General features: G+C 37.8%; 1 protein-coding gene across 2 annotated transcripts in view; it reads left to right on the top strand.

Moving 5' to 3' along the window:
- The window catches only part of mtr (5-methyltetrahydrofolate-homocysteine methyltransferase), a 53,962-nt gene that overhangs the window by 21,025 nt on the left and 18,317 nt on the right, over positions 1–14,620 (top strand). For both annotated transcript variants that reach the window (XR_007192393.1, XM_048233592.1), the window contains exons 4-19: positions 1,155–1,224; positions 1,306–1,398; positions 2,391–2,497; positions 2,584–2,643; positions 2,773–2,867; positions 3,303–3,403; positions 4,963–5,024; positions 6,139–6,206; positions 6,847–6,926; positions 6,997–7,109; positions 7,190–7,330; positions 7,767–7,952; positions 8,116–8,295; positions 10,181–10,297; positions 11,449–11,589; positions 12,744–12,833. Coding sequence is in view for 1 of the 2 variants with exons in the window: in XM_048233592.1 (XP_048089549.1) it covers positions 1,155–1,224; positions 1,306–1,398; positions 2,391–2,497; positions 2,584–2,643; positions 2,773–2,867; positions 3,303–3,403; positions 4,963–5,024; positions 6,139–6,206; positions 6,847–6,926; positions 6,997–7,109; positions 7,190–7,330; positions 7,767–7,952; positions 8,116–8,295; positions 10,181–10,297; positions 11,449–11,589; positions 12,744–12,833 (1,704 nt within the window). In the remaining variant the exon portion in view is untranslated. The remainder of the gene's footprint in view (positions 1–1,154; positions 1,225–1,305; positions 1,399–2,390; positions 2,498–2,583; positions 2,644–2,772; positions 2,868–3,302; positions 3,404–4,962; positions 5,025–6,138; positions 6,207–6,846; positions 6,927–6,996; positions 7,110–7,189; positions 7,331–7,766; positions 7,953–8,115; positions 8,296–10,180; positions 10,298–11,448; positions 11,590–12,743; positions 12,834–14,620) is intronic.

Below are 14,620 nucleotides of genomic sequence, written 5' to 3'. Positions count from 1 at the left end.
CTAACAACAGGACAGTAACTGGCAGCAGCATGGTCTGATATTAAGTTATTTTATTACAAATCCGAACGCTAAAGAATTACACTTTTAATAATCCCAAACACTTACAGATTATGGTGGCATTTTCCAAAAAAACCTCAACAAATCCAGAAAGACATAATGACCAATTTATTGGTAAAATTCCACAAGTCTCCATTAACATTAGTGCAGCGAGGGTTTACTCTGGTCTGCATAAAGGGGGATTCCCCCCCCCCCTCGCAATAATCGAACGCGGAAAAACATTTGCGCCTCTCACTCCGCTTTAACCCTCTCTGGTAGTATATATGTGTAGCTGTCTGTAGGTTGTTTTTGCTCCGGAACATTCCTTTAAGTGCCTTACACATGTATTAGGTATTTATTCAGCAATTTCTTATTCTTACTGAATAGGTGATTTATCCTTGGTAAATCCTTAATAAGCAGCTAGTTGGTCTTGATCTAAGGTTATTGTATATTGTATTATAAAGATCCTATTTATTATATAAGGTTATATGTAAGGGATAATGGACGACACGGTGGTCTGTTCACAGAAGTTAATGCACGGTCAAGGTTGTAAAACGGCCCCGACGCAAAGCTCGTACAGTAAGTGCATTAACTTCTGTGAACAAACCACCGTGGATTCCATTATCCCACTTATTCCACTGTTGCCACTTGCGTTGTGTTCATTTCCTGTTACAATTTAAATGTTTTAATCGCTAAAATTTGTCTTGTTTGTAGAACTACTTTCTTCCAACACATATCAACTAATTATTATAGCCTTCTAATACATATTCTTAATATGTTACTATTTTGTCAATAAGTATTCATATTGTCAATATCAGTACACATATTCAAACAGTGTGTTAGGACTCTATAAACTTTATTTTGATCCATACTACCAGTCGCCTTTCATCAAGACCACATTTGGTTATTAAGGATTTACCAAACATAAATGACCTATTGATTAAAAATAAGAAAGTGTTCGATATAGACCTAATAAATGTGCAATGATGCTTAATACAGACCTTGTCGAGCACGTACACATACACATACTAGTTACGTATTAATTCATAACATGTGTCCCCTAAACTAAAGTGTTACCAAAAAAATGTTGTTGTGAAATGTGGACACATTTTCTTTAGGCATATCGCCTTAACAAAGCATCTGCAGAGGTGGCCAGGAGGGCAGCAGATGATGTCACTGCTGAAACAGGTCAGTCTGTTAAACATCATGTGTACTGCCTAGCATGGTGATGCCTAGCATTTTGTCTTAGATTATTATGTTTCTTCTCAGGTACCAAAAGGTATGTGGCAGGAGCTATGGGCCCCACCAACAGAACTCTGTCTGTGTCTCCATCTGTGGAGAGGCCGGATTACAGGAATGTCTGTGAGAACTGCTATCTTCATGCTTTCATATGAATTTAGGTTAAATTTGCAATGAAAAATGTAAATTAATCTGGACTATAAGATTATATTCATTTTTATTAGATGTAAGTGTATGCAAGTGAATGTTTATTTCCATAGTGCACTGGTAAATACAGTAAATAGTACAGTGGTGAAAATTGAACTCCGGCCTCATTAGGGGTCTGGGATTTTGTTGATAATGATTGATTAGACAATATTTTGCATCCTTAAAGTAAGTGAACACTTATTTATATAGTGCATTTTCTAGCACAAAATGCCACAATTGAAACATTGTTTGTACAAGTCTCATATTATATTAGTATCTCACTCATGCCAAGAGGATACAAATTGTTCCTTGTTAATGATGATAGCACAGCACATTAAAGATAATACCAATAGCACAGATGCTTTACTATTCAGCTGACTAGTCACCATATGTGTGAGTTGTATGTAAACAGAACTTTTGATCCCCACATAAAGGTGCAGTCAGCGGTCGTACACGATTTCAAGCCCATAACATTTTTTGTCACATTCAGTGAACATCTCACAATCTACTAGCTGCCCATCCCATGAGTACACTGTAAAAAACGAAACATTTTCTCTGGGAATACTTAAAGTGTAAGTTCAGTGTAAATTGACCCATAGACCTGTTGGATAAGCTCACCACATGCAGCCCATTGGAAAAAGAATGAGACAATTTGGGACAACGTAGGCCAAGTTATGGACAGGCAGCTTAAAGCAGACCCATGGGGGTCTATAAGCATATAAGATATAATGTACTGTATGTTGTTTTGGACAAAAGCGTCTGCTAAGAAATGTAAATAATAAAGAAAGAAAATGTGACACAATTTGAAATCGCTGACTGTACCTCTGATAACTGGATAGGATGTGATCTTTTGCATATGTTGCTTTATAATTACATATCATGATTCATTTTGTATATTTTAATGGAGAAACCTTTTTGTATTTCCATAGCCTTTGATGAGCTTGTGGAAGCATACACTGAACAGGCCAGAGGGCTGTTGGATGGTGGAGTAGATATCTTGCTAGTTGAGACTGTCTTTGATACAGCTAATGCAAAGGTAAAGAATGCCATATAGCAAGTGTATTGTGATTATGCTTATATAACACATTGCATTTTAACATATTACATTCTCTCACTTTTTAGGCAGCTCTGTTTGCAATTGACAAACTTTTTGAGGAGTGCTATGAGCGAAGACCATTATTTGTAAGCATATGGCTTGTGTTTTGAATTGATGTTGCATTTACATTTGAGCAAGTTTAGCATTTGACCAAATGCTGATGATGGGTACTTCATTTCATCTATTTGACGCTGTTATCACTGTTTCTGTTAAAGATCTCTGGGACTATTGTGGATAAGAGTGGCCGTACTTTATCAGGCCAGACAGGAGAGGCCTTTGTCATAAGTGTTTCTCATGCAAAACCTATGTGGTGAGTATAGGTAGCTAACAGAATTCCAAGGAAGAGGGTTTTACTCTCATGCCATAAATGAAATATTTAAATATGGCCAATGTCTAGTGTTAAAAGAAACTGACTATGTGCCAGGTGTGTTTGAACCTGCTGCTATTGTTAATGTAATTAGTGTCTACACTGACTTGATTGGGTGTTGCACTAGGGAATCCGCATGTTAGAATAAAGAAGGATTTATGCATGTGTTAAAATTTTTATTATTGGGCAAGCAGGATATTCAGTGTCAGAGTGAAGACGTAAGATGCAGAATATAACAGAAGATGTTATTACAACACCGTTAAAGCTCCACCGGAAATACATTAGCGTACAAGAAAAGCCTTTCGTGCACGTAGTCTTGGGTAGGGATAAATTTGCTTCAACATTTCTGTCTCAATATGTGCCCCATCTGTCTTTCAGTATTGGTTTAAACTGTGCACTTGGAGCTGCTGAAATGAGGCCTTTTATTGAAGCCATTGGGAAAAGCACTACATCTTTCATCATTTGTTATCCAAATGCAGGTAATTGTATTCCATAGACTGACCGACTGTTCTTGCACTACCTTCGGGTATAGATTGCCTGCTGTTCTTTTTAGAAGTTACAAATAAATTGGTATTGTCATTTGTTTTGTGTTTATGTGTTTGGCACACTCTGTCCCTACCTTATACAAATTGTTTGCTTATTAATCAGTGATCCTTTTTATTGTTTTTATAGTGTTTTTTAAGACCTTTATTAGGTTGTAAAAACTTCCACAACTTGTCTTTACATGTGCACCATAAGATGGGTTGTGTTTGAATCCATTCAAGTAATTTTAAGTGCTTGATCTCAATCTACTTGGGGGTTTGATACCCTCTCAAGTTTTCCAAGTTTTATACTATTTTGACTAATTTTAAAGTGTATTCAAATATTACTTTTTCTCATCAATCTACACAAAATACTTTAGGACGCTTGCTTTGGTGCATCGTACTTTTACAATGGTCCTTGAGATTGCTCTTGAACTTGTGTCCACATGTGCCTAATTCACCCTTCGCTAAGTCCCGCCCTCCTTAGTTACTGTTGCTATACCTGGCAAGCTTGCAGGGACTCTGCATGTCTATTACATAGGGGGAAAACCGGGACTTTTTTAATGAAATGTCATTTACAAAGACATCGTACCACACTGAGAGCTAATATTTTGTCACAAGCCTACCTACCTACGTACGCACAACCTACGTTTGTCCTTAAGCAGAAGTTGAATGTGCTTTTTGTTTCATTCGTCCCTCCTGGTCAGGACAAATGAAGCAGGCATGGGGGACAAAAGAAGCATACAGTTTAAGCAATGTACTTCCCACAACTTCAATATTTGACAATATATCATGAATGGTACTTCAAATAGGTGTTATTTTAGATAGATAGCTGATGGGATATACCTCTTGCTGAATGTCTGTTAACAACTTCTTGCCGTCATCGTGGAGCACATATACAAGGATACAAGGAAGTTTATTGTCCCATGCATATAGTTACTGGAAGTAAGAAATGCAGTGAAATTATCTCACATAATTTGTCACATATCTCGCGGTTATGGAAATATCATGCAATATGCCATTTTTGTATAGTTAGAACGACATGTGTTCCCAATTATATCATGTTTCTATAGTGTTACTTGTTATTTCACTGTGTTTTTATGTGGATTAGAGCACCACACATCCAAATAAGTGCCCTTCATGACCCACAGGCCGTCAGTCTCCATAGGTTAACATGGAAAAACTTGAAAAGCTTGCCAGACCACAGTGCCTAGTTACGGGTTTCTAAGCCATGATTGGCCTGTGGCAGTTTTCGGGCGTGGCTTAGCGAAGGGTCAATTTAATTCATTGGACATAATTAGGAAAGGCATACATCAATAAGGTCTCACAGCTGATGGTGTATGTCAAGCCCTTGAGGTTGAATGGAGAATTTTCCACAGACCTGCAAACAGGATTGTGTCAAGACAGATCTTGGGAAGGATACAAGAAAATATCTGAATGTTAAAAGTGCCCAAGAGCATTATGAATTATAAACTTACAAACAAGTTGCCTGTTTACTTTGTGTCCACTGTGAACAGGTCTTCCCAATACATTTGGGGGGTATGATGAAACTCCAGAGTTAACGTCAGCACATTTAAAGGTAAAGGTGTTTAAAACATCCAGTTAGTTAAGGACACTATGTTCAGACCAGTTTGTTCGTTCAATTTTTGGGGGGATTTGTAAAACTATATGTTTTTGGAATCCTTACAGACTGAAGAATCGAAAATGTTTGGTTGAAAATTGTAAAAAGTCATCACTGCAGTCATTTTGGGTCCTGAAAACGGTGTACTGTTACACTAAAAACACCATAGGCTAATTTGCTGATATTTTGCAGAGTTGAAATAAAAAAAAAAAAATGAGAAAGTTGTTGTACAGCATTTTTAGATAGTTCAAAGAGTCCTTAATACAAATCCACCATACAACATTTATATCAGGTCCCCAGTTTCACAGAATTTTCATTTCTGGATGTCTATAAAAAAAAAAAGAAAATAAATTCAAGAAAGTCTATATTTTTGGCGCTCTGTGTGTGAGTCCTTCCTGACTCCTACCTTGACTGCCGCACCAGATGAACCAATGGACTAAAAACAAGGCAGAGTTAAACCCTGTGTACTGTTTTCATTGAATTAGGCCCCCAGCACCTCCAGAAGGCTCAACAGTGATGTCTGTTGTCCAAGACCCACCCCCTTCCACACTTATTCCACACATTTCTACTTCCACACATTTTCACCAACAAATACATTTTTTTGGTCATTCCTATTCATTGCTGTGGCCATTTATGATCCTTTCAAGGAAGGAAAGTCCATGTCTACTTGTAGATGTGACCAATCATTTTAAACAGTAGGCCTATGTAGATTTTTTTTTTTTGGAAAGATTTTCTGCTTAGAGATTTTTTTTGGGTAACACTTTACTTGAATGTATCTACATAAGAGTGACATGACACTGTCATAACCCTAATACTAACCCTAACTTGTCATGACGAAAAACGAATGACACTTAATGACAGAAGCGTTATGTCAAACATTTATGACTTATTTTATAATGTGTCATGTCACTGTAGATACCTTCAAGTAAAGTGTAACCTATTTTTTTGTCACTGAAATGGCAATATGTAAACATTGTTCTGTCTCCTCCAGCTTTTCCTGTCTTTCCACACTTGTGTTGTATTGTGTTAAGTTGTGTTGTATTCGTAAGCACTGCTTTATTGTTTGGTTTAGGAATTTGCCACTGGTGGGCTTGTGAACGTCATTGGAGGTTGTTGTGGAACGACACCTGCTCACATACGGTAACCATGCTCTCATAGATGTCTGTAGCTGGGTTTTGATCCCATAGAAATTACATTTTTTATTGGCATAGCAGTGGATGGAAACCCACACTGACTCACATTTTCTTCAGTGGAATTTTCATGAATGCATGAATTCAGGAATTAAATGTTGGTCATTCCATATCAAATCAACCAGAGGTCCCAGGTCACCCTCAGAAATGTCTGAAGAAAAAAGTACTCCTGTAGGCAAGTGTTAGGTCTGTAACGTTATGGGATAGCCATCATGCCACTATGTCATAGCTCCACTAAAGGAAAAGGAATGTATGGGCCAGCAGAACAGCTATAGAAAGAGGGTCTAGGACTTTAGCTCATTAGCCCAGTCAGGTCCTGGTACCGGCCTTGAAGAGAGTCCATTAATAAATAGCCACAATTCTATCAACTACCAATGCAGTCAGATCTTTCAATGAATAATCCAGGTACAGTACATTTAATAAATTCCACATGCCATCACTTAAGTAGACCTATACTCTGGTGTTCCATTAGTAGTTCCAACAGTATGACACATTTTTTGACCCACCTTCCACAGGTTGCAAACTTCAGCGATATGTCTTTATAATGTTTTAAATGACTTCTCAGATTTTCTTTCTGTTTTATTTGAAAGGGCAATCGCTGAAGGAGTGCAACATTGTCAGCCCAGAGTTCCTGCCCCAAATGTTTTCAATGACTACTTATTACTATCAGGTAAGCATCCTTTCAATTACAGTAATTATTCTGATTTTAGACATTATATTTAGATGTTATTTTCTTGTAGGCCTTGAGCCTTTTCGTGTAGGTCCATATACAAACTTCGTCAACATTGGTGAGCGCTGCAATGTTGCTGGATCACGCAAATTTGCCAAACTCATCAAGGCCGACGACTATGAGGTGAGACAGTAGTTTTTGAAGGATTTATTGCTTTGTTGAATGCTGATTTAGTTAGCTGATGTGTGTTTTATGATACCCAGGAAGCATTGAGCATCGCTAAAGCTCAAGTGGAGATGGGCGCCCAGGTACTAGACATCAACATGGATGAGGGTATGCTGGATGGTCCTGTTGCCATGACACGTTTCTGTAACCTCATTGCTTCAGAGCCTGATGTTGCTAAGGTAGGACTTTGGAGAAGCAATTGGCTGATATTCCACAGAAGAGGTTGGAAACATTACACATATCAACATAGGGTTCAAAAGAAGATGGAAACTTTTAAAAGTCTTTTGGTAGTTGTTGTGACAGTCAAATTTCGGGATTCTTCAAGATTCAATAGAGTATTTCTTATTAGTTACAACATTCCAAATGTTAATATATGGTACACCTGTGCCTTATTAATAAAAATGTAAATAGTTCAATGTCCGGCCCCCTCTGTGTTTTGCTAACACCTAAAGGAACATTCATGGATGACTTGCCAGTAGGTCTGTGTTAGCTAAGTAATAAAATATCCAGTGAGTTAATGTGGTTAGCATGCACTGTTAACTCCATTTAATAAATGTTTCCGCAACTTGGTCAGGTGAAAGTATTGATTGTCACATTTTGCTTGTGGTTCTAAAGGTACCGTTGTGCATCGACTCGTCTAACTTTGCGGTCATCGAGGCAGGCCTAAAGTGCTGTCAGGGGAAGTGCATTGTAAACAGCTTGAGCTTGAAGGAGGGGGAGGCTGATTTTCTAAAGAAGGCCAACCTTGTCCGTCGCTATGGAGCTGCACTTGTTGTCATGGCATTTGATGAAGAGGGGCAGGTCTGTAAATGCTATATTGTACGCTAGACTTGCATTTCTCCAAGGAGTTCTGTCTGTAATGGATTGAGCAAGATCAGGATTGATCTCAAAGTTTTGGGATTCCTCTGACGTTTATTGCGTTAAAATGATTATTTTCTTTGTACAATGTCTGTATTGACCATAGGCAACAGAGACTGAGAGGAAAGTGGAGATCTGCAGCCGGGCCTACCATCTCCTGGTCACTAAAGTAGGCTTCAATCCCAATGACATAATCTTTGACCCCAACATCCTCACCATTGGCACAGGCATAGAGGAGCACAGCATATATGCCATCAACTTCATCAAGGCCACCAGATGCATCAAGGTATAAAGCACGAAATGTAGTGTTGATGAGTAAGTCTCAAATCTAATGCATTTAAGGATTTCTCCATTTATGGACATCGAATGCTACTACTTCACTCCGCATGATGATATACCAAAACTTTCACTCTGCAATTATGAACAGAACGTTAAACCATCATGCATGGTTAAAGCATTTGTTTCCCTTTATAGCTTTGTCTAATGTTTAGTTTAAGAAAGTAAAGTTTGGTGCCATTCTGCCCCCCCCTGCCTGTCTTGACTGATCTAATTACCTTGCGGCTGTTAAAAACATGGGGCTTTCTTGTTGGTTTTGCACATATGAACCTGTAGCTTGCCAAGAATGCAAAATACATGTGAGTGACTTTCATTGAATTAAATTTTATACTCTGTAGACACCGCTCTCAGCAAATATGTCACACGCATCTGTCTGATAACATGCACCCTCTGTCTCTGACATTACAATTGGGTTCCCCTGAACTGGGAATCATTATTCAGCTGTTATGTGATGTCTGTACACTATAGCCTACCTTATTTAAAAAGGTTTTTTTGCCCATATCACATTGAGCGGGCTGGGAGTTGGTGCGGAAGAGAGTGCGCTGCTGGAACTTTTAAGAATTTAAGAATGTTAAATTAGGATACTCAATGGTGCTCTTATATTACACATTGCCTGTTGCTTCTCATTTGCAAACATGATTATATTCTTGTAAGTTTGTTAATTACCATCCAAATAACAAAACAGCCAAATAAATTCATAACAGTTGAAAAACCACGATCAGATCATGGGAAATGCCGTGGGCCACACATTTGACGGCTGATTGAAAGAAAAAATGCGTTGTATTGTTAAAATGCATGTTATGTTCAATTACAGCACAAATAGTTAACCTTAATATAGCAATTAGAAAGCAGCTTTTAAAAAGCAGCACCGACTTTAAGCCTATTTACGCTACTTGTTGTCATTTGTCTTATGTATCACAGTTATTTCGATCATTTATCACAGAAATTGTTAACAAATGCTGAAGAAACACATTGCATTGAACTCGCTTGTGCAGAAAGACAAATTTATTGTATGACTTGTATGTGTCGTATTGAAATATCTGTTAAGTTGTATTCTTTGAAGACCGCAATATGTTTGCCAGTTTTGTTTTATTTGCCACTGATTGTTTTGCGTTGCATGCACTGTACTATTGTTAAACCTGTCAGTACGGAAAGTGAAGAGTAATTTAGCACAATTTCAATTGTAGACAGCACTCTCTGTAGGATTATATCAGTAGGCTACATTTAGACTCGCCACTTGCATACAGAACACAGTGGCACAGCATTTTTTCCCCAAAGGTGCTGCGGGCTGGACTAAAGAAGTTTGCGAGTCGTGTCCTGTCCGCGGGCCTTATGTTGCCCATGTGTGCTGTAGTGTTATCTGGACATTTCAAATGTTTAACAGCTGTCTTGAACTGTCTGTCCACTAGCCACTTTACCATTGTCTTCTGCCTCACTGTTTGCGTGCTTTATTAGCACATATGCACAACCCCTCCCTCCATGCCACAGCCAAACTGTGACCACACTTATATCTTTCTTAATATAGTTATTTATATATAGATATGTACTTTATTCTTGCACTGTTGCACTGTTTGACTTACTCATTTGCACCATTACCATGACACTCATTCACAAAGAGCACCTTACCTTACCCTATCTATCTCTATCTCTCTCTCTCTCTCTCTCTCTCTCTCTCTCTCTCTCTCTCTCTCTCTCTCTCTCTCTCTCTCTCTCTCTAATAACATGAAACATAGCATAAGAACTTGCCCTGGCATATGGTGCAGACAAAGTTTATGTCAAAGCACAGCCTCTGGGAATAAGCTGATCTGATCACTCTTCACCCTTTCATTCTGCAGGAGACCTTGTCTGGGGCCAGGGTAAGCGGAGGACTGTCCAACCTATCCTTCGCCTTCAGGGGAATGGAGGTGATCAGAGAGGCCATGCATGGAGCCTTCCTCTACCATGCCATCAAGGTGAAACATCCACTCCCTCATATTCCACAAATTATTAAATGCATTTTAGGCACTCTTCTAATATTTCTAGAAGATAACTTCTGAGTTTAATGGTTGCCTGGTAGGATTTATCTTTTCTTCCCAAGAATGCAATCAATCTATTCGATTTTAGAATATATTATAAGATTATGTGATGCTAAAAGTCATTCATACTGTGTACATTGTACTGAATGTATGGAAGTCAAAAGCACTCATTTGAATTGTAAAGAAAGAACATATAAATGAAATAAAAGATGTTTACTGGGTACTTTCCATGTTCACATTCCTGCAATGCTGAGATGACTTAAATAGTTCATGGGTGCAATATAAATGTTCAGTATCAATATGAGCTTCAAATGACTAGAATGCTGTTGCAATGCATATTTTAGCATTGCCATTATTTGTTTTATTACATAAAATAAACAATGCACAGCATTTTTATTTGGAGAAATTAATTTTACTTAAACTTACATTAGACTGTTTGTTTGAGATGGAGACTGCTATTGCCTTTGTGTCTTGTTGACAGTTTCTTAGTTTTTAGTGTATCTTTTAAGTCTAAGACTGTGTCTCAATTGGCGTTCTTCCGTGAGTACACTTTCGTGCAGCACCCTATGTGCACTGTGTGCTTACTGGTGGAGTGCGTACATTTTAAGAGAATAGTGTTGTCTCATATCCAACACTAACTCCGTGCACTTCACGGAAATGATGATCGCAACATTTAAATTTAACTTTTGGTGTCCTCTATTCGACAGAGACGTGGTCATAATGTGTCAAAACATGAACAGTTTATGTTATAACTTGTTTGTACCTCTGTAAAGTGTGATTTCCACTGCTGTTGCTTCAGCTTTTTCAACCGTGATTACCACGAGTTTGAAAACGCTCCCTCCGCTTTCGCTATATAGCCAAGATGGCATCCGTTGAGGGCGAAAAGTATCCAGCGTTCCGCACACTTAGCTTTTTGACCGTTATGAGTGCACCATCCAGGGACTCGCAGTGCCCTTCGTGTCGTTGGAATTTTCAGTGTGAACGCCCTCACACACTCAAATTAGGTATTGTAAGTGCAGAAGTACGCGATTTGAGACACAGTCTAAAGGTTTGTTTTGATTTGTATAATTTGTATCATTTGTATGTAGGATGGACTGGATATGGGCATAGTCAATGCAGGCAATTTGCCTGTTTATGATGACATTGACAAGGAATTATTGGAACTTTGTGAGAACCTCATCTGGAACCGTGACCCAGATGCCACAGAGAAACTACTCGTTTATGCTCAGGTAAGACACTTGAGCTTTGAACAAATTGTATTTTTTATAGGGCTGTCAATCGATTAAAAAAATAATCTAATTAATTACATACTCTGTGATTAATTAATCTTAATTAATCGCATATATAATTTTTGCTGTGAACTTATTTTAAATATTTAAATTCAAATGAATCATTGAATAATCAGCATTAGTGACATTAAAGTTCAAAAACTCTTTTATTATTATTTTCACTGTTCAAATAATTGCCATAATAATCTATGATATGACCTAATATGCTGAGGAAATAAATTCAAAGGGCTTCAAATTCAAATAAATTCAAAATAAAGTGCTTCGGGAAGAAGTTTTTTTTTACATACAAGGCCACAGATATAACTAAGGGGACACAATGAAAATAAATTAATACTCCCCTCAATGTCAACACTTATTTCTTTGTGTTGATGTGCGACTATAGAGTTGATGAACTCCGGAGATATGCAAATTCCTTGCTGCAGACATTGCAGAGGACTTTATTTTCAACACTATTTTTTATCAACACCATCAGGCCACCATTTTTTAAAAGTAAATGTTCCAATCAATGATCCAAGCAGCACATTTTCTTCTCTCTCCTTCATTTTAAAGTGTAATTTTTACTGACTAGAATCGGGGTCAAAGGTCATACGGAATCGATTAATCTGCACTTTTTTTTTTTAATCAGTTATTTTTTTCTTAAATTAATTAATTTAAATTAATCAGTTATTTTGACAGCTTTATATTAACTACCTTATTTCTATGCTGCCTTTTTGCTGCTTCACCACTTGAGTTTGTAGGACGCTAGGACGCCGAGTTTGTAGGACGCCACTTTGTTTGGTGTAATGTCTCCAGAGAAAAGGCCTCTGTCGAAAGCAGTTGTTTGTGTATTCAGAGCATTCCAAATTGTTATATCAAGCCACGGTTTCTGATGACGATGAAACTCACTGTGAGAGTGATGTTACTAATCAACTGTTAAATGAAAACTGTCACCACTTCCATATCCTGAACATGTCCTAGTTTACCTTAATCTAATCTAGATATTTAAGTAGACTTGTGACCCTTTTCACCCCTGAGTTTGCATGTCTTTTTTTACATTTAGATTGCATTTACACTAAAACACATTATTGTGTCTATGTCTGTACATGTTTGTTCAGGCCGCAGCCAAAGGAGGGAAGAAGGTTGTGCAAACCGATGAGTGGAGGAAGGCAAATGTCGAAGAGAAACTTGAATATGCATTGATAAAGGTGAGTGGTGCTAACATATTTTCACATTGAAATGAAAGAGGCTCTTATGAAAGAGGCGTGATTTTTTTAAAATAATGTTTTTTTTTAATTTTTTTAAATACAACCAAACTGATCCACCACCTTGTTAATTTAGGTTGATATGAAAATGTGAAACATGGACTTTCTCATTGACCTTCTGAATGCCATTTAAATCCAGAAAGAACACAAACCAGTCTTTGTTTTTGAAAATGTATGCATTGTGAACTGAATAGCAAATGGCCTACAGTAAAATGGTGTCTTCACATAGCCTAACAAAGATTTTTTTCTTTTGCTTTGAGGTTTGTTTATAAAGAGTCAAGACGTGCTTGGCGTGTGTAGAGTCATCATTTAAAAACTCACTGTTGAGAAAGAAAGTTTCAATGGCAGCTTCTTCTCATAATATCAATTTATCAATGCTAACCAAGCTGTAGACTGACACCTGCAGTTTCGAATACAGTAAGAGACTGACATAACAATACTAGCCTCCATTACAAACGAGTCAAGACACGGGGGAATATAAACTATGCTGCTCATCAAAAGCGCAGATGTCTGCAAATATATGGATGACTTCAGTCAAGTTGGAAAGAAATGGACAGATTCGAACAAAGTAGGCTATGGGATTATGACTTCACGTCAAGTTAAAACTGAAGATGCACAGTCGGTAAGCTCCAATATCCAAAGTGGTTGATTATAACAGAGTTTTCCCTATTAATAATGTAGCCTCATGGATAAGGTAATGTCGGGAAATATGCCAACTTGTGACACTGTAAAAAAACATAAAGCCGTATCGGTATATTAAGAACCAAATTTGATACTGTAATGTTAACTTGTAACATTCTGTGTAACGTACATGTATTTAGAACTAGGCCTACTGCCGACATCGAGCAATATTCTTATGTTTCACCTTATAGTGGCGCTCGACTTTAATACAGCCTTCGGGAGCGCGAAGCTGGAAAGGTGCTTAAGTCAGTGGCAGAATGCGCGCAAGAGTTCTATACATAAGAAAAGCCCAAATTTTGGGGTTGCTCCTCCCAAAACACGTAACTCCCTCCATCGCGTGTAAATGACAGATTTAGGTGAAGGGGAGAATTTGAACTTAGTTAAATGCATTTTTTTTTTGTACTTGCAATTTTGATACCACAGATGAATGAAGACCCAGTCAGACCAATGGTAGGGAAAAATCAGGAACAGAGTTTTATTTACAATGATGCCCATCAAAAGAGAGACAGCATGACTTCACCTAAAGATCCATCAGCTGCTTTAACTAGACAAGGAAGTAGTTAGGGTTTACAGCAACAACAGCAAAGGATAGATAATCATACAGTAACAATGACAATCAATGACACAAATGGTTATTGATGTAAAACAGAAAACAAGAAGTGTTATCAACCCTTACATTATCCATGTTTAGGAACAGTACAGATATCATATAGGGTCACAACATAGGAGCATACTGTTAGTGTCAAAGTGACCTACTAGTGAGAAATGCAGCGCATTAAACCACATATTGGAATATTGGACATAATGCTCTATTCCACTTTCTCTCAGCCCCATAGTGTATAAAAACTCTAAAGACATCCGAGTTCAACCATTAACCATGTCTTTTTCTGAAGTACACATGAAAATTGTTAAATTCCTTTAGGTGTAGGTATGGGATTTCCTGCAGTAGCCAATCAACAACCAAGCCTATTTGACATCACACAGCATGATGCAGGATACAACAACAATGCACAGTTGGCTGGCGGCAGTCACTAACGCGCTACATGTTG

The sequence above is a fragment of the Alosa alosa genome, chromosome 22 (genome assembly GCF_017589495.1).
Source record: "Alosa alosa isolate M-15738 ecotype Scorff River chromosome 22, AALO_Geno_1.1, whole genome shotgun sequence".
NCBI classification, from domain to species: Eukaryota; Metazoa; Chordata; class Actinopteri; order Clupeiformes; family Clupeidae; genus Alosa; species Alosa alosa.
This window is presented reverse-complemented; position numbering and strand designations above follow the sequence as displayed.